At 45.8% G+C, this 20,464-nt stretch overlaps 3 protein-coding genes across 3 annotated transcripts; all 3 read right to left on the bottom strand.

The window, feature by feature from the left end:
• Nucleotides 1-290: 290 nt before the first annotated feature.
• Nucleotides 291-1,229, bottom strand: LOC140895925 (olfactory receptor 51G2). Its single transcript, XM_073306902.1, has one exon. The coding sequence runs from the start codon at nt 1,227-1,229 to the stop codon at nt 291-293; it is 939 nt and encodes a 312-aa protein (XP_073163003.1).
• An 8,350-nt stretch (nt 1,230-9,579) lies between these two features.
• LOC140895816 (olfactory receptor 51G2-like) lies at nt 9,580-10,515 on the bottom strand. The gene has a single exon (XM_073306487.2). It carries the CDS (start codon nt 10,513-10,515, stop codon nt 9,580-9,582), a length of 936 nt encoding a protein of 311 aa, XP_073162588.2.
• Nucleotides 10,516-19,528: 9,013 nt separating this feature from the next.
• LOC140895841 (olfactory receptor 51G2-like) lies at nt 19,529-20,464 on the bottom strand. Its single transcript, XM_073306632.2, has one exon. The coding sequence runs from the start codon at nt 20,462-20,464 to the stop codon at nt 19,529-19,531; it is 936 nt and encodes a 311-aa protein (XP_073162733.2).

The following is a 20,464-nucleotide window of genomic DNA, read 5'->3' as shown; positions in this document are numbered from 1 at the left end:
CGATACAGCTCTCAATGAGCCAAAATCGCACTGGACCCCTGGTTCTCCATGCACAGAATCACTTGGTAAACGCTGCTGCCTGGCTTGGCCTCCTTCCCCCAGTGCCCTGTCCTCCAACATCAGAGCCTCTCTGCTGGCCACAGGCCTTAGACCTTGTCTGAACCTCTGTATATAGAGAGAAGATCAGTAACGCATGTCATCTCAGGTGTAAGGGTCCAGGATGGAATAGGCAGCCTGTGATTTTTGTCTCCTGTGTCTCCAGTGCTGGAGCCTGGTGGTCAACTGAACCTTCACTTGATGAACACCCTGATTATTCTCGCACGAAGATGTCTGCTTTTCACACTGTACACAATTGGATTCATCAGGGGCGGGGCCAGCAAGTAGATGTAACCCAGGAAAATCTGAGGCAAGGGAGAGGAGCCCTTCCCAAATCTGTGTATCACAGACAGGCCAATCATTGGCGTATAGAAGAGCAAGACAGCACAGAGGTGGGAGACGCAGGTGTTCAGGGCCCTGACACGCTCCACGTGGGATGCAATGCTTAGCACTGTCTTGAGGATCATCACATAAGATAGGAGGATAAGTAGTGAGTCCAAACCCACTGTGGAGATTATTATGAACAAGCCATAGATGCTGTTGACCGTGATGTCTGAACAAGCCATCTTCATGACATCCTGGTGCAGGCAGTAGGAATGGGAGAGGACATTGGCTCGACAGTATTGGAACTGTTTCAGGAGAAAGGGGAGTGGGAATATTAAGGCCACTCCTCTTATCACAAACACCAGTCCAATCTTGGCTATTCTAGGTGGGGTTAAGATAGAAGCATATCTCAGAGGGTCACGAATTGCAACAAAGCGGTCAAAGGCCATAGACAGGAGCACAGAGGATTCAATGAATGAAAGCGAGTGGATGAAGAACAGCTGCGCTAAGCAAGCATTGAAACTGATCTCCCTAGAGTTAAACCACAATATGCCCAGTATTGTCGGTATGGTGGCTATTGATAAGCCAAGGTCTGTGACAGCCAACATGGAAAGGAAAATGTACATAGGCTCATGGAGGCTTGGATCTGTTTTTATAATGAACAGAATGACTAAATTTCCTACTAATGAAATAGCATACATTAAGCAGAAAGCGATAGAGATCCAGAGATGGATGTCTTCCTGCCCAGGTATTGCGGTGAGAAGGAACACTGCAGAGTTGAATTTGGTGTCATTTACAGCTGACATCATGGACTTGGAAGGTCCCAGGAGTTTTGAACTCTCCTTCCTGAAAGGAAAAAGAACAGGAGACTAGATGATATTTAATGAGACATTTTTCTTTTCTCAGTGCAAGTCTAGAGACTCCCAGGAGTTCAAGGAGAATCAGCAAAAACATAGTCTGGATTTACACCACAAACAGGAAAACAGGTGCTGCCAGACTGGATCAGGCCTTTAATCCATCTAGCCCAGTGGCCAGTTCCAGATTTTAGAATCATAGAACTGGAAGGGACCTCGAGGGGTCATCAAGTCCAGTCCTCTGCATGCATGCCAGGACCATTACCATCTAGACCATCCCTGACAGGTGTTTGTCTAACCTACTCTTAAAAATCTCCAATGATGGAGATTCCACAACCTCCCTAGGCAATTTATTCCAGTGCCTAACCAACCTGACAGTTAGGAATATTTTCCTAATCTCCAACCTAAGCCTCCCTTGCTGCAATTTAAGTCCATTCCTTCTTGTCCTATCATCAGAGTTTAAAGAGAGACATTTTTCTCCCTCCTCCTTGTAACCACCTTTTAGGAAGTTGAAAACTGTTATTATGTCCCCGCTCAGTCTTCTCTTTTTCAGACTAAACAGACCCACTTCTTTCAATCTTCCCTCATAGGTCATATTTTCCAGACCCCTAATCATCCTTTTTGCTTTTCTCTGGACTCTCTCCAACTTGTCCATATCTTTCCTGAAATGTGGTGCCCAGAACAGGACACAATACTCCAGTTGAGGCTTAATCAGTGCAGAGTAGAGTGGAAGAATTACTTTTCATGTCTTGCTTAGAACACTCCTACTAATACATCCCAGAATGATGTTTGCTTTTTTTGCAACAATGTTACACTGTTGACTCATATTTACCTTGTGGTTCACTAGGACCCCCAGATCCCTTTCTGCAGTACTCCTTCCTAGGCAGTCATTTCCCATTCTCTATGTGCATCTGATTGTTCCTTCCTATATGGAGTACTTTGCATTTGTCCTTATTGATGATTCAGAGGAAAGTTGAAGAAGCCCTGCAATAGACAGCTCTGAAAAAACCTGCTCCCAGAACAAGTTTTCCCCTGACACCCACTAGTTAGCCATATTTTGTAGTGTAAATCAGAAAGGTTTAGAGCCCTTCCAATACTTTTAAAGTAATCCTCACTACGGTAATTGGATTTTCTGGTTACCCATAAACACATCCAGTCCCTCTTTGAAAGCTTCTAAGGTCATGGCCCCATTGATATCTTGTGGCTGGGAGTTCTGCAGCTTACTTAAGCACTATGTGATTTTACAATTGTGACCTTCACACAGACTCACTTTTTGGACTTCCACTTCTGCATTTGGCCCATTGAATCATGACGTGTAGAAACACATTGCAATTGCATGGTGAAAATGGTCATTACATTTATCTGTCCTGAATTGAAACTATTTATAAACGTTTCATTGCCTTGTTGTTTATTTCCCCCACTCCTGAGAATCCAAATTATGCCACTGCCTCTTTGCAGCATATGGGATACATTTTAGGACCACATTCTGAATTCAATAAAATTGGCTCCAAGCACATCACTCCAGATTTACATGTGTAAATGCTATCCGAACAGGGCTCCATTAACTTTCCTTCACCAAATTCTCCCAGTGATACACTCTGACCCCCAAGAATCTCTCCAGGCTTTGCCTGTCCAGTGTTGACAGAATCTAGAGATATAGATCATCCTCACAGGACCTGCATCCTCTCCCCGTGCAACAGTCTGTAGATATCTGGTAAGTTACAAGCCAACAGACAGTTACTTCAGCAGGGCATGGGAAGGGTTGGTGTCACAAAAGGGTGAATAATGCAAACACTAGTTTTGGACTTATATCCAGGTGAACGTGCAAGTTACTTCACCCATGCTCATGTAACAGGTGTTGGGTTTAAATTACATGCAATCACTACTGCACTTCCCTTTCCTGCACCTCAGCTCTACTCTTTGCTGAAACACGGACCAGCAGTTCTGTTGTCTCATGACATTGAAAATGCATTTGATGATTAACTTTCCAGGAGTAAATAAACCCAAGGAGATTTGGGAACTAGTCATTGATATTCCGTGTGGTCTCCTCTCACTCAGCCCCTGGCAGGGTCGGCCCCAGAGCACATGGCACCTCTAGAAATGGGACCCCTTGAGAAAACCTGACTCAGGGCATTGGGGTTTTAACACTTTGAATGTCAGATTTCTGTGTAGCTTGATTAACCCACCATGGAGGAGACACAGGGGAGGGGTTCCTAAGTCATCTAGTTCAGCCTGCCTCCAGCCCCGTCACTGAGTCACCCTGATAGCCCCGCTGAGTCCTCTGCCACTGCCAGAACAGCTGCAAATGGAAAGAGATTGACGCCTTTCCCCTTCAATTCGCATTGTGAAGATAGAGAAACCTGCCAACATACCCAGTTCCTGCCAGAAGGGGAGTCGCTGACATCAGAGGTCTTCACGGTAAAGGACAAAGAGCCATCGGAGAGGTTGCACGGGCAGTAGGCAGTATCTGTTCAGATACAGAGGCAACTGTCTTTATGAAGCCTCCTTGTACATTTCCTTGGGGGCCACGTGGCCATCGGGGAACCTCAGCTGCTTGGCTTAGCATGCATCAGCTTTAACCCCCGTCATGGTGAATGGCAAACTGCAGGAGGCCAAATCACAGGGGATGTGGTGATGCTGCCCACCTGGACTGCAGCGCCAGTCCTCCTACAGGCTCTATTTTTGGAATCCACGCTTGTCGTCACTGTTCGTATGTTTCTGATTAGTCACATGGCTCCCTCAGGGGAGGCCAAGTGGTTATGCTGATGCTGTCAGAGCTGTGTCTTGCTGAAATAAAAACAATATAGGACCAGATTTCTTCCCAGCAGCCCCCTTTCCTGCATTACAAACCCAGGGTGCAGGCCGGGGAAGGGAGATTCCACAAGGCTTTCCACATGGAAATTTCCTTCCGATCACTCCAGGACAGGAGGTCCCTTCCCTTCTCCCTGAGCAATGAAAAGGGAGAGCAAGGGTCCAGGGATCCCCAAGTTATGCATTGATGTCAGTGATCCACTGTACAGGGTAGAGGGGGTTGCACAGAGATGAGAAGTCTGGGATCCAGGGAGCTGCAGCTGGGCAGCATCATGGCAACTGAGCACTCAGAGAAAAATAATATTAAAAAAATGGATGAAAAAGGAAACATTTCAATGTAGATCAAAATTTATCATGGGCAAAAAAAACCCTCTCTGTTTTCCAGCCCAGCTCTAGCTCCAAGCATGGGCCTTGATCACTCATGTTACAGGAACACACCCCTAGGTGGCAGCACTAGCCCCCCCCCCATCAGCCTCCCGCACAGAGCAACCCCTGGATTTCTGACTGGGTGGGGCCATGCTAGCTCTTTAACAGAGGGAGCCACTGACCATCAGAGGTTTAGAGACATTGAGAGTATTTGCCTGCACCCCTGACCATCTTGGCTAACAGCTGCTGATGGACCAGTCCTCCAGGAATTTACCTAATTCTATTTGGATCACTTATAGTTTTGGCCTTCACAGCATCTCTTGGCAATGAGTACCACAGGCTGTGTGTTGTGTGAAGAAGTACTTTCTTTTATCTGTTTTAAACCCTTCCCGGTTTGTGAGCAGCAGGTAAACAAGAGCTCCGCTCCTAGTTCTAGCCAGCTTTCTATCCACCGTATAATCCATACTTCTTTAACTTGCTGGCAAGAATACTGTAGGAGTCCATATCAATAGCTTTGCTAAAGTTAAGATATATCAAGTCCATCGCTTTCGCCATATTCACAGAGCAAGGTATCTCAATATAGAAGGCAATGAGATAGGTCATACATGACTTGCACTTGGTGAATACATGTTGACTGTTCCTGATTACCTTCCTCTCCTCCAAGTGCTTCAAAATGGACTCCTTGAGGATCTGCTCCATGATTATATCAGGGGCTGAAGTGAGACTGACCGGTCTGTAATTCCCAGGGTTCTCTTTTTCCCCTTTTTTAAATATGGTCACTACATTTTCTTTTACAATCATCTGGGACCTCTCCTGATCACCACAAGTTTTCAAAGATAATGTCCAATGTTCTGGAATCTCCTCAGCCAACTCCCTCAGCACCCTCAAATACATTAGATCTGGACCAATAGACTTGTGCATGTCCAGCTTTTCTAAATAGTCCTTAACTTGTTCTTTCACCACTGAAGGCTGCTCACCTCCTCCCCATTCTGTGCTGCCCTGTGGAGCAGTCTGGGAGCTGACCTTGTCTGTGAAGATCGAGGCAAAAAAAAGCATTGAGTACTTCAGCTTTTTCCACATCCTCTGTCACTAGGTTGCCTCCCCCATTCAGTAAGGGTACCACACTTTCCCTGACCTTGTTGCTATCATACCTGTAGAAAGCCTTCTTGCTACCCTTCACATCCCTTGCTAGCTGCAAATCCAGTTGTGCTTTGTCCTTCCTAATTACACCCCTGCATGCTCAAGCAATATTTTTATACTCCTCCCTAGTCATCTGCCCGAATTTCCACTTCTTGTAAACTTCCTTTTATTGTTTTTGCTCACCAAAGGTTTTTCTGTTAAGCCAAGCTGGTCGCCTGCCATACTTCCTGTTCTTTCTGAACATCAGGATGGTTTGTTTCTGCTTCCTTAAAATACAGTCAGGTCTCCTGGACTCCTTTCACCCCTCATATTAGCCTCCCAGGGGATCCTGCCCATCAGTTCCCTATGGGAGACAAAGTCTGCTTTTCTGAAATCCAGGGTCCATGTTCTGCTGCTCTCCTTTCTTCCTTTTGTCAGGATCCTGAATGCAACCATCTCATGGTCACTACTGCCCAGGTTGTCATCCAATTCTACTTCCCCTACCATTTCTTCCCTGTTTGTGAGCAGCAGGTCAAGAGGAGCATGGCCCCTAGTTGGTTCCTGCAGCACTTGCTCTCGGAAGTTTTCCTCAACACTCTCCAAGAACTTCCTGGATTGTCTGTACACTCTTTTATTGTTCTCCCAGCAGATGTCAGGTGATTGAAGTCCCCCATGAAAACCAGGGCCTGTGATCTGGAAACTTCTGTTAGGTGTCCAAAAAAAAGCCCTTGTCTACCTCCTCCTCCTGGCCTGGTGGTTTATAGCAGACACACAGCACAACATCACCCTTGTTGCTTTTGCCTCTAAAGAAGACTCTCAACAGGCTTTTCTCCCGTTTCATACTGGAGATCTGAGCAATCAAACTGTTTTCCTACATACGGTGCAACTACTTAGCTGCTACTTAATGGGCAACAGGGGATTCCCATGTCCCCAACTATTGCATAGTTTGAGCACAGCACAATCTGTAACATAGTTATCAGTACACCACCCCGAGCAGTAGGGCAGTGCTATTAACAACATGGGGCAGATCCCAAGACCAGAAGGCACCACTGTGATCACCTATCACTCTATAGCACAGGGCAGAGACCTGGCCTGACGTAGGGCAGAGCTGTTAGAACAAAATCCTGTCGCGATTAACAATTGTCAAACATGGAGAATCTACCACGGCCCTTGGTAACTTGTTCCAATAGTTAATTATGGTTATTGTTAAAAAAAAACCACCTTAGTTCCAGTCTGAATGTGTTTCGCTTCAGCTTCCAGCCATTGGATCCTCTTATAACTTTCTCTGCTAGATTGAAGGGCCCATTGTTAAACTTTCGTTCCTCATTCAGGTAATTGCAGACTGTGATCAAGTCACCCCTGAACCTTTTCATTGTTATGCTAAATCGGTTAAGATCCTGGAGTCTATCACTCTAAAGCAGGTTTTATAATCCTTGAATCATTCCCATGGGCTCATCCCTGAACTCGCTCCAATTTCTCAAAACTCTAGACACGAGAGTTAGTCACAGGATTCCAGCACTGGTCTCACCAATGCCAAAATCAGATTTAAAATAACCTCTCTGCTCCTACTGAGATTCTCCTGGTTCTACATCACAGATTGCCCCTGCTTTTTCAGCCATAACACCACTCTGGGAGCTAATGTTCAGGTGTTTCTGCCACGCCCCCAGTCTTTTTCAGACTCACTGTTTTCCAGCATTGGGTCCACCATCCAGTAAAGATGGCCTCCATCCCTTGTTCCTAGATGTAAACCTCTACATTGATCCGTAATAAAACACATATTGCTGAGGCACAAAGTGAGTTGCCCAAGGTCACAAGGGAGTCAATGGACGAGCCTGGAATCATAGAATATCAGGGTTGGAAGGGACCTCAGGAGGTCATCTAGTCCAACCCCCTGCTCAGAGCAGGACCAATCCCCAACTAAATCATCCCAGCCAGGGCTTTGTCAAGCCTGACCTTAAAAACGTCTAAGGAAGGAGATTCCACCACCTCCCTAGGCAACGCATTCCAGTGTTTCACCATGCTCCTAGTGAAAACGTTTTTCCTAATATCCAACCTAAACCTCCCCCACTGCAATTTGAGACCATTACTCCTCCACACCATCCTCCAGATCATTAATGAAGATATTGAACAAAACAGACCCCAGGACTGACCCTTGGGGCACTCCACTTGATACTGGCTGCCAACTAGATATGGAACCATTGACCACTACCCATTGAGCCTGACAATCTAGCCAGTTTTCTATCCACCTTATCGTCACTCTGGATCGCTGAGCAGCCCTTTCCATGGCCCAGCTCTGGCTTCTCTCCTGAAGAGAGGGTGGAGTCTCAGGTAAAGAGGAGTGTCAGAAGTGGGGTGTTGGGGGAAGGGACAGGGCAGAGAGAGAGGCCTCAAATGAGAAGAAGAGGGGCATAGTTGGGGGTTACAGAGGGGGTGGGGCTTCTACATGTGTCCCGCTTTTTCCTTTGGAGAAGGTGGTCACCCTACAGTGAATGGGCTGGGCTGGGATAGGAGCCAGCCGTGCTTCTGTGCGGGAGCTGAGTACCATTTTCACCCCTTTGCATTGCTAGGGCTGCACAAACAGAGGGCCAGGGAGGGAATCTGGGTCTGAGTCTCTTGCAAGGTCTCTTGTGTGTCAGATCCACATTCACACATAACTTTTTGAATGTATTTATCCTCTCACCACCTCTGTGAGGCAGGGCAGGGCTATTATCCACCTCTACGGAGGTCACACTGGGTCAGACCAAAGGTCCATCGAACCCAGTATCCTGTCTTCAGACAGTGGCCAGTGCCAGGTGCCCCAGAAGGAATGAACAGAACAGGCAAACATCAGGAGTTCCACCCCTGTTACCCATTCCAAGCTTCTGGCAAACAAAGTCTACGAACACCATCCCTGCCCATCCTGGCTAATAGCCTTTGAGGGGCCTTTCCTCCGTGAATTTATCTAGTTCTTTTTTGAACCCTGTTATAGACTTGGCCTTCACAACATCTTGTGGGTTCTGGGACTAGCTGCTCCAAGAAGCAGTCAGTTAAGATGTCAAGAAACTTTATCTCTGCATCCTGAAGTTACATGTACCCAGTCAGTATGGGGACCGCTGAAATCCCCCATTATTATCATTAATGATTTTTTAAAATTTTAATAGCCTCTCTATTCGCCCTGAGCATTTCACAGTCACTATCACCATCCTGGGTAGGTGGTCAGTAATATATCCCTACCACTGTATTCTTAACATTAGAGCATGGAATTTCCACTCATAGAGATTCTATGGTGCAGTTTGCTTCATTGAGGATTTTTCCTTCATTTGATGGTCCACTTTCTTTATATTTGCATTACAGTCAGATGGGGGTGGATCATCAGGTGTGCAGTGCGCTGTCATCAATGGGAGAGGAGCTGCCTAACTGACTGCTCCTGGGGCTCCTGCTTTAACCATGTCTCTGACACGACTCAGACACATGCACCTGGCTGAGGGCAGAGGGAAAGGGGGGTGACTGTGTCACTTGAATAGCCCCTGAACTCAGCTGTTGGATCACGCGGTACCCAGAGAACTCAGGAAAGGCGAGGACTGGAACTGCAGAACATTCCTCAGCTTTTTCCCTGGCTCATGGGTGTTTAACCAGAGACGGGACAGGGACAGGCCAGGTACAGTGGGGAACAACCTCCATGTCCCTTCTCTTTACTGACTCCTTCAAGAGGAATTCTGAGGTTGGAGCAGCCACCGATACGGCTCTTTATGAGCAAACATCACACTGGTCCCCTGGCTCTCCATGAACACAGACAGATTGTAAACGCTGCTACCTACCTTGGTCTCCTTCCCCCAGTCTGCTAGCCTCCCTCACCAGCCCCTCTCCCATTCTTCCAGGCCTTATGCCCAATCTGAACCTCTCTTTACAGAGTGGAGTTCAGTAGATCATGTCATCTCGGATGTAAAGTTCTGAATAAAATAGGTGGCCGTGGCCTGTGTTTTTCATCTCCCATGTCACTGGCCCTGGAGCCAAGTGATGAACTGACCCTTCACTTGACAAACACCCTGATTATCCTAGCACGAAGCTGTTTGCTTTTCACGCTGTACACAATTGGGTTCATAAGTGGTGGGACAAACAGAGAGATGTAGCCCAGGAGAACCTTGAGCAATGGAGGAGAGCCCTCCTCAAATCTGTGTATCACAGACAAGCCAATCCGTGGTGTGTAGAAAAGCAGGACAGCACAGAGGTGGGAGACACATGTGTTCAGGGCCCTAAGGCACTCCGCACGGGACGCGACTTTCAGCACGGTTTTGAGGATCATCACATATGAGAGGAAGATGAACAGTGAATCTAACCCCACCACAGAGATGTTAAGAAAGAAGCCATAGATGTAGTTGACTGTAATGTCCGAACAAGCCATCTTCATGACCTCTTGGTGCAGGCAGTAGCAATGGGAGAAGACATTGGCTCGACAATATCGGAACCGTTTAAGGAGAAAGGGGAGTGGGAAGACTACAGACACCCCTCTTAGCACGAACACCAGTCCCATCTTTCCAATTCTTGGCAGGGTTAAGATAGAAGCATATCTCAGTGGGTTACAGATAGCAACGAATCGATCAAAAGCCATCAACAGGAGTATCGATGATTCAATGATTGAAAGTGAGTGAATGAAGAACAGCTGGGCAAAACAAGCATCCAGGCTGATCTCCCTAGAGTTAAACAAGAATATACCCAGGGTTGTAGGCATGGTGGATATGGATAAGGCAAGGTCTGTGACGGCCAACATGGAAAGGAAAATGTACATGGGCTCGTGGAGGCTTTGATCTGTTTTTATAATGAACAGAATGACTGAATTTCCTACTATTGAAATAACATACACTAAGCAGAAGGGGATAGAGATCCAGAGATGGAAGTCTTCCTGTCCAGGTATCCCAGTGAGAAGAAGCGGAGCAGAGCTGAATTTGGTGTCATTGACAGCTGACATAATATACTGGAGAGGTCCAAGGAGTTTTGAAATACCCTTCCTGAAAGAAAAAAAAACATGAGAGTAGATGATATTTAATGAGACATGGTTCTGATCTCAGTGCAAGTCTAGAGACTCCCAGGAGCTCAAGGAAGATTAGCTAAAGCATGGTCTTGGATTTACACCATCGATAGGAACATAGGCATTGCCAGACTAGATCAGACCTGTAGTCCCTCTAGGTTCATATGCAGTGCCCAGTACCACATGGTTCAGAAGAAGGTGAAAGAAGCCCTGAAATAGGCAGCTGTGAGATAACCTGCTCCCAAGGAGAGTTTTTCCCCAAGACCCACTAATTAGATATATATTGTAGTATAAATTAGGCAGGTTTAGAGCCCTTCTAAGAACTTTTTTGTTAAGTCCTCACTACTGTACTTGGATTTTCCGTTTACCCATATAAACATCCGGTCCCTGTTTGACACCTGTTAAGCTCTCGAGCCCATTTATATTGTTAGGCAACAGTTAAAATTTAACGAACAGCTAAGATAGAAACAGCAGAACAAGCAGGAATGCTATAATAGCATTCAGTAGCAAGGACACTGACAATTGTGAACAATTGATAAGCTTATATGGTTAATGGTTGTCCACTAATTTAGCTTTTAGAACAGAACAAACCTTCCCTTTACAGCCCACCGGATATTTGTAAGCACTTATTTTTATCCCCACCCTGCCTCCTTCCCCCGCAAGGTAGTTATAAATGTTTGATGCAGATAGGATAACCTTTATATGTACGTATTGTTTTCATTTGTATTTTTGTTTCGGGTTTTATTTTGATTTGTAATAATGTTTGTTTTCATATGTATAAATACATGTAAATACATTAACAAGAAAATGTGTAGAACTGGCCACAATGGCACCATATTTTCAAAGCTGCTTGTCAGTCTTCCCGGTACCATGAATAAACCCCCTTCAGTATTGTCTGTGCTTGCCTGATTCTTGGGGAAAAGAATCTTTTTGCTTAACAGTTTTGGCTCAGCGAGCAGGGTGTGATCGGGAATCCGCAGAGAGTTTCTCACATCCAGGAATAGAGATGAGTATCCTTTTACTTATGACCTCTAGTGCACGCCTTGGTTTGGGACACCCCTTCACACCTCTTTTTTTTTAATAGGAACCACGTATAGGACACACAGACAAGAGGACTGAATGTGCGTTTTTTTGTGGCCAAGTTTTCTGGGTGCAGGGATCACTGGAGGCGAAGGCTGAACTGCCAGGGTTTTTGGGGTGCGGGGATCGCTGGAGGCGACGGCTGCATTGCCAGGTACTGAGCACCAGAATGCGTGCTGCAGTAAAACTGAGTACAAGGGTGTGCTCAGTTGGTCTCCCCTGAAGTGCTGCTTAAGTGGGTTTCAGGAAGCTGGGATAAAATGTTGTATAAATTGCCCCAGAATGCATCAATGTTTCCCTCTCTGGGAGGGAAAATGAGGCATGCCCCAGGGTGCCCCAATCATACCCTCTAGGAAGGAGACACATTGACTGGTCCTGGGGAACCTCACTAATGCCCTCTGTGGGAGGGAGACTCATTGATTTTATAAAAGGAAAACATAAAAAAGCTTCTAAAAACGATAGCAAAAAATAAATGAAATAAGGGCATGAGTACAATGGACAGCAAGTGGTGGTCTAATCAAACCAAAAAAAATTAGAGAAGGGGATTGTAATGATAGAATGTGAATATAAAAAAAATGACAAAAGTTGGAAATACTCCAAAAGGCTCTTACAACAGAGCTAAATCAAAAGGCAGATTGCAACTGCAAGCTAAGTCAGTTTAAAGCAAAAAACAAGGCTCTAAAACAAAACTAATAAAAACCACACAACTCCTCTGCACGTCGTATTGTTGCAAGCATACAACAGAAGGGTATTTTTACTGACCCTGACTCAAAGAGCGATACTGATTAAAAACAAAATAAAATTAATTGGAAATACCTTTAAAAACAAATTCAAAATTGGAAAATGGCACACAAGGGGGAAAATCAAGATAATCGGTGGTCTGGGACAGGAGAAAACAGAGTGGCTCATAATACTGAAAAGTACACTGCTCTCAGCACAAAAGAAATGAGGGGCTTACTAAAAAAATCTCCCTAATATAAAGCCCAACCCCCCAAATTTAATATTCTGGAAAAAAGTAAGTCACCTTTTCGTTATATCCCAGGAATCTTTATATCTTAACAAAAGCTAAATGCCCTGATCTCGCATGGGCCAAAATCCCTACAAAAGAACACCGAAACGGCATTTGGGCCTCTGTTACATTTAAATCTAAATATGATATGAAACGTGCCTGCACTGAGTTTAAGGAAGCCATCCAGAAAGCCTTGGGGAACAAAGCCAGTAATTGGGGACCGATCGTGGGCTGCATACAAGACAAGAATGAGCCTGAGGCTCAATATTGTAAAAATATAAAAGGGAAATGTATCCCAGCAATGCAGGCATTGCAGACCCAAAGAAAACGAATCAGGTCTTTCTAAAAATCTTAAAGAAAGGTTTTAACTCTCACCTGCAAACAGCCCTTAATTTAAAAGTGAACCCAGGCTCTGATTATAAATCCATCTGTATGTGAGCCTCTAAATGCAAAGCCAAACAAGCTAAAGAAATAAGGACAGAGGCTACTCGCATTTCTGTGGTAACAGCAAAAAGTAATTTAGCCTGCTACGATTGTGGGTGTCTCGGGCATACCCAAAAGAACTGCAGGCGCAAGGCCCAAAAGCCTAGTCAGGGACAAAACCATGGCCAATTGAAGCCGTGCAGCACCTCCCTGCCCTTTCAATCTGGTCCTGGTCCCGTCCCCACCCTTCCCCCATCTCACATGTGTTTTGTATGTGGGAACACAGGACATTGACTGAATGCTCAAGCCAAGTACCCCTGGGCAACCGGCCACAAACAGTATGTCAACCAGCTGCCAAGCCTTACTCACAGCTAAGCAAAAAAAAACTGGTCAGGCTTTTAAATTCCATGACACAGTCGGATCCATCAACCCCCATGCACATGCCAGCCATGCACATGCCTCTGTTTCCATTACTGAATCTGGGTGTACGCTCCACCAAGGGTGCTAGGCTGGGGAGCTGGGAAATTGGCTGTTGTCTCCTGTTTGTCCTTGAGTGGTTTAGGAATAAAACACTCAGGTAGCTTAGTTGGGTGTGTGGCATCACCTGCTCTCGCGTTGGGTAACAGCGTTGCCTGGAGAAGCCAGCAGAGCAGTGTGAGAGAGGCCAGCCCAGCTGCCTGGATAAGGGGGCTCAACAGTTCCATCAGCTCCCAGATTGCACCCCAGGGGGGACAACCCATCACAGAGTTTTTACAACTAACTGATAAATTAAACATAAAAGTCACTAGGACCAGATGATATTCACCCAAGAGTTCTGCAGGAATTCAAATATCAAATTGCAGAACAATTAAGTGTGGCGTGTAACCTATCACTTAAGTCAGCCTCTGGACTAGAGGACTGCCACATAGCTAATGTGATTCTGTTTTTTAAAAAAAGGCTGCGGTGGTGATCCTGCCTGTAATTCTTGCTTCAGTACAAAGCAAACTGGTTGAAACTATGGTAAAGAACAGAATTATCAGACACATGGATGAACATGGTTTGTTCATGTTCCCACAGGGATCTGTACTGGGACCAGTGCGGTTCCACATATTCATAAATGATCTGGGAAAAGGGGTAAAAAATGAGGAGGCAAAATTTGCAGACAAGACACAATTATTCAATATACTTAACTCCAAAGTAGTTTATGATAAGTTACAAAGGGATCTCAGAAAATTTGGTGACTGGGGAACAAATTTTTTTTGCTTGACAAATACAAAGTAATGCATACAAAATGATGGTTCCAAATTAGTTGTTGCCACTCAAGAAAGAGATCTTGGAGTCTGTCAAGGTTCCTTCCCCACTCTGAACTCCAGGGTACAGATGTGGGGAGCTGCATGAAAACCTCCAAAGCTTACTTTTACCAGCTTAGGTTTAAACTTCCCCAAGGTACAAACTATTTTACCCTTTGCCCTCGGACTTCCACTGCCACCTGGAACTTTGCCTGGAATATATGTTTTACATCCTTCCCCCATGGATTCCTCCAGTAAAGGGGAGATTTTTTTCAATTGTTACGAATTACACCTTGTAGGACACGCACACAACTGCTGCGAATTATACCTGGTAGGACACGCACACAAGTGCTACGAATTACACCTGGTAGGACACGCACACAAATGCTACAAATTACACCTGGTAGGACATGCACACAAGTGCTACGAATTACACCTTGTAGGACACGCACACAACTGCTGCGAATTATACCTGGTAAGACACGCACAGTTCGAATCTAGGCTGAGGCACAGAAACAAAGTCCACAACTGCAGAGTTCCCAAAAGACACTAAGTTTATTACGCTTGAGCGTGGTGCCCCCCTGCTAGCCAGGAGGGGACCCTGAATGCAGATTATACAAAGGTTATACACTTTTTAGCAAAGCATGTTGCCCTCGTGCATCGGAAACCTTAGCCAATAAACAAACCCTTGTCTTATTTACCACCTATCCCTGCTTGGTGCATTCCTCGTGCTATACCAGTATGTTAATTACACAGCATGGTCCTAAAGCTATGCATCAGTAACTTTTATTATCAGGATGGGAGGCCTCACATCAAGGCCAAGAGACAGGGAGTTAGAGACTGACAAAAACTAGATACTGGGAGTCAAGGCAGGCTGGAGACAAGGAGGAGGATTTTCACAGGGATTCAATATCTAAGAATTACTCCTCCTGGTGTATGATGTGCTGGCATTTAAACAATGGTGGGCCCCAAACCAAAATGGAGTCACATGTGCTAACTTTTCCTTAACACAATTCACATAACTGGCATCTACCAGTTTTCGCAGCATGAGTTGAAGAACATAAGAATGGCCATAGTGAGTCAGACCAAATGTCCCTCAAGCCCAGTATCCTGTCCTCTGACAGTGGCCAATGGCAGGTGCCCCAAAGGGAATGAAAAGGCAGGTCATCATCAAGTGATCCATGCCCTGTCACCCAATCCCAGCTTCTGGCAAACTAAGGCTCGGGACATCATCCCTGCCCATCCCGGTTAATAACCATTGATGGACCTAACTTTCATGAATCTATCTACCTTCCTTTTGAACCCTATTATAGTATTGGCCTTCACAACACCCTCTTGCAAGGAGGTCCAGAGGTTGACAATGTATTCAATGAAAAAATACTTTCTTGTGTTTGATTTTAACCTGCTACCTATTAATTTCATTTGGTGGCCCCTACTTCTTATATCATGGGAACAAGTAAATAACTTTTCCTTATTTACTTTCTCCACACCACTCATGATTTTATAGACCTCTGTCATATTCCCCCCTTTGTTGCCTCAAGCTGAAAAGTCCCACTCTTATTAATCTCTCTAAATATGGAAGCCGTTCTATCCCCCTAATCATTTTTGTTGCCCTTTTCTGAACCTTTTCCAATTCCAATACATCTTTTTTGATATGGGACAACCACATCTGCACGCAGTATTCAAGGTGTGAGCATATCATGGATTTATATAGAGGCAACATGATATTTTCTGTCTTATTATCTATCGCTTTCTTGATGATTCCCAACATTCTGTTTGCTTTTTTGACTGCCGCTGCTTGTTGACTGGATGATTTCAGAGAACTATCCACAATGACTCCAAGATCTCTTTCTTGAGTGGTAACAGCTAATTTCGACCCCATCGTTGTAGATGTGTAGTTGAGATTATGTTTTCCAATGTGTATTACTTTGCATTTAGCAACATTAAAATGCATCTGCCATTTTGTTGCCCAGTCACCCAGTTTTGTGCGATCCTTTAGTAGCTCTTCACGGTCTGCCTGAGACTTAACTATCTCGAGTAGTTTTGTATCATCTGCCAATTTTGCCACCTCACTGTTTACCCCTTTTTCCAGATCATTTATGAATATTTGAAATAGGACTGGGCCCAGTACAGATCCCTGGGCGACACCACTATTTACCTCTCTCCATTCTGAAAACTGACCATTTATTCCTACCCTTTGTTTCCTATCTTTTAAGCAGTTACTGATCCAGGAGACAACCTTCCTTCTTACCCCATGAGTGCTGTTTTCTTAAGCGCCTTTGGGGAGGGAACTTGTCAAAGGCTTTCTGGATCACCTTTGACCACATGTTTGTTCCCCCCTCAAAGAATTATAATCAATTGGTGAGGCAGGATTTCCCTTTGAAAAGCTGTGTTGAGTCTACCCAACAAATCATGTTCATCTATGTGTCTGATAATTCTGTTCTTTATGAGTTTCAGCCAATTTGCTTGGTACTGAAGTTGGCCTGTGTTGCCAGTGTCAGTTCTGGAGCCTATTTTAAAAATCAGCATCTCACCTGATGTACACAGGAAAGACTTTTCTACTAAAGCTTGTTACATCCCTTTCTATGAAGATATTCTGCACCACCCAAGGGGGTCTTGCCCCTTCCCGTTTGAGAAGCTCTGGACGAGATAATGTATTCGCTCCTTCTGGCCTTTAGTTTTTTGACTCTATAAATCATTGTCTTGAGTGGATCTTTATCTTGGCTGCAAGCTGAACAAGTTGCTATTCTGAATATTCAAAGGCATTCAAGGATAGATGCTCACCAAGAAGAACTGGTATTGTCACAGTAAAACAAAGATATATGGTCCCTTTCCCCTCCCTTCTTTGGGGGAATCTCATGTTGTTCCATTCTTTGAATTGGGAACAATGTCCCTTCCATGCTAAATGCTTCTCACCATGGAGGTCTGCTTTCACTCCTCAGTTTCTTCCCTTCAGGTGCTTGTGACCAGCGTGATACAGTCACCCCAGCCTCCCTAAAACAAATAGGTTTATTAAGAAGCAGAAAAAAGCATTAAGAAATTTAAAAATATCAGGCAGCTCTCATATGTTTACACTCATCTGTCTCATGTATCACTGCAAGCTAAGTTAGACAGGTTTGCTCTGGAGATACAGGAACAGAACTGGCCCAACTTACGTTCTTTTGGGATGCCAAAGAGCTCCTGGTACCCAGCCTAGTTTCCCAGTGTCCCTGAGAGCATCTTCCCCTCTGTTTGCCCCTTTCTTGCAGAAGCAGCCTTTGCTGAATCCTCTGTGAGCCTGGGCCCAGTCACCATAGCTCTGAGCCATGGCCATGTTACAGGGCCAAATGGTGAAGCTGATCTTTGTGCTCAGACGGCTTTCTCCCAGCTAGATGTCTAAGATGAGACATCCCCCCCCGCCCCGTGTCTGTTGATCCGTTGCTTGACAGTTAGACCTCATGACACGCCAAATCTCACCTCAGACACAAGTCCAGTAACTTTGCTGAACCTCCCAGCCATCCCATGATGCTCCAACTCTCCCTCATAAATCCACATCCTATCCCACACTGTTACACCTAAGCACCCCCACCTCTGCCACAGACACCAAGGGGTGGATTCATGGAGCTTCCCAGAGGCCAGCTGTCACAGGAGGCTGTGGTAAGAAGCCTTTTATAGACAAAGGTCAGAGGTGTTGGTCTCTGAAACCCTGACACCGCCCTGATCTTACGCTCTCAGAGTATTTGTGCATCCTTCCATGTATTTATCCTCTCGCTACTGCTGTGAGGCCCCACCTCCTGCCTCGTCTTTTTGCACCAGGCGCTTCCTCCTACTCCTCCACTTCCACCAAGCCTCCTCCCCTTCGCTAGGCAGCAGCTAGGCCATGGTGAGAGGTGCCCTAAGAGCACAGACTACTATAGGGAGGCCAGACTCTCCACCTTCCCTAGGCGGTGCATACTGGGGGCTGTGGATACAGGCTGGGGGATCTTTTGGACCCTTCAGCCTAATGCCAAGGACAGGAGGAGGGTCTGGGGCTCCTCACAGTGGCTCTGGATCCCTGAGCAGCCCTTTCCATGGCCCAGCTCTGGCTTCTCTCCTGAAGAGAAGGTGGAGTCTCAGGTAAAGAGGAGTGGCAGCAGTGGGGTGTTGGGGGAAGGGACAGGGCAGAGAGAGGGGACTCAAATGGGAAGAAGAGGGGCATGGTTGGGGGTCACAGAGGGGGTGGGGCTTCTGCATGTGTGCTGCTTTTTCACTGTGATCACCCTACAGTGAATGGGCTGGGCTGGGATAGGAGCCAGCCGTGCTTCTGTGCGGGAGCTGAGTACCATTTCCACCCCTTTGCATTGCTAGGGCAGCAAAAACAGAGGGGCCAGGGAGGGAATATGGGCCTGAGTCTCTTGCAAGGTCTCTTGTGTGTCAGACTCTCATTGCCACATAACTTTTTGAATGTATTTATCCTCTCGCCACCTCTGTGAGGCAGGGCAGGGCTATTATCCACCTCTACGGAGGCCACACTGGGTCAGGCCAAAGGTCCATCGAACCCAGTATCCTGTCTTCAGACTCTGTGAATTTATCTCGTTCTTTTTGGAACCCTGTTATAGGCTTGGCCTTCACAACTTCTTGTGGTTCCCAGGACTAGCTGCTCCAAGAAGCAGTCAGTTAAGGTGTCAAGAAACTTTATCTTGGCATCCCGTCCTGAAGTGACATGGTCCCAGTCAGTATGGGGACAGTTGAAATCCCCCATTACTATGATGAATGATTTTTTAAAAATTTTAATAGCCTTTTTCCCTGGCTCATGGGTGTTTAACCAGAGACGGAACAGTGACAGGTCAGGTACAGTGGGGAACAACATCCACATCCCTTCTCTTTACTGACTCTATCAAGAGGAATTCTGAGGTTGGAGCAGGCACCGATGTGGCTCTTTATGAGCAAACATCACACTGGTCCCCTGGCTCTCCAGACAGATTGTAAACCTTGCTACCTTCCTTGGTCTCCTTCTCCCAGTCTGCTAGCCTCCCTCACCAGCCCCTCTCCCATTTTTCCAGGCCTTATACCCAATCTGAACCTCTCTTTACAGAGTGGAGTTCAGTAGATCATGTCATCTCGGATGTAAGGTCCTGAATAGAATAGGTGGCCGTGGCCCGTGTTTTTCATCTCCCATGTCACTGGCCCTGAGGCCAAGTGATGAACTTTCCCTTCACTTGACAAACACCCTGATTATCCTAGCATGAAGCTGTTTGCTTTTCACGCTGTACACAATTGGGTTCATAAGTGGTGGGACAAACAGAGAGATGTAGCCCAGGAGAACCTTGAGCAATGGAGGAGAGCCCTCCTCAAATCTGTGTATCACAGCCAAGCCAATCCGTGGTGTGTAGAAGAGCAGGACAGCACAGAGGTGGGAGACACATGTGTTCAGGGCCCTAAGGCACTCCGCACGGGACGCGACTTTCAGCACTGTTTTGAGGATCATCACATATGAGAGGAAGATGAACAGTGAATCTAACCCCACCACGGAGATGTTAAGAAAGAAGCCATAGATGTAGTTGACTGTGATGTCCGAACAAGCCATCTTCATGACCTCTTGGTGCAGGCAGTAGCAATGTGAGAGGACATTGGCTCGACAATATCGGAACCGTTTAAGGAGAAAGGGGAGTGGGAAGATTAAGGTCACTCCTCTTAGCACGAACACCAGTCCCATCTTTCCAATTCTTGGCAGGGTTAAGATAGAAGCATATCTCAGTGGGTTACAGATAGCAACGAATCGATCAAAAGCCATCAACAGGAGTACCGATGATTCAATGAATGAAAGTGAGTGAATGAAGAACAACTGGGCAAAACAAGCATCCAGACTGATCTCCCTAGAGTTAAACAAGAATATACCCAGGGTTGTAGGCATGGTGGATATGGATAAGGCAAGGTCTGTGACGGCCAACATGGAAAGGAAAATGTACATGGGCTCGTGGAGGCTTTGATCTGTTTTTATAATAAACAGAATGACTGAATTTCCTACTATTGAAATAACATACACTAAGCAGAAGGGGATAGAGATCCAGAGATGGAAGTCTTCCTGTTCAGGTATCCCGGTGAGAAGGAGCAGAGCAGAGCTGAATTCGGTGTCATTGACTGCTGACAT

Source organism: Lepidochelys kempii, chromosome 1 (genome assembly GCF_965140285.1).
Source record: "Lepidochelys kempii isolate rLepKem1 chromosome 1, rLepKem1.hap1, whole genome shotgun sequence".
Classification (NCBI taxonomy): Eukaryota; Metazoa; Chordata; order Testudines; family Cheloniidae; genus Lepidochelys; species Lepidochelys kempii.
This window is presented reverse-complemented; position numbering and strand designations above follow the sequence as displayed.

Bases quoted from the DNA above. Each gene is read 5' to 3' on its own strand.
- LOC140895925 (XM_073306902.1), bottom strand. From the start codon at position 1,229: ATGATGTCAGCTGTAAATGACACCAAATTCAACTCTGCAGTGTTCCTT.
- LOC140895816 (XM_073306487.2), bottom strand. From the start codon at position 10,515: ATGTCAGCTGTCAATGACACCAAATTCAGCTCTGCTCCGCTTCTTCTC.
- LOC140895841 (XM_073306632.2), bottom strand. From the start codon at position 20,464: ATGTCAGCAGTCAATGACACCGAATTCAGCTCTGCTCTGCTCCTTCTC.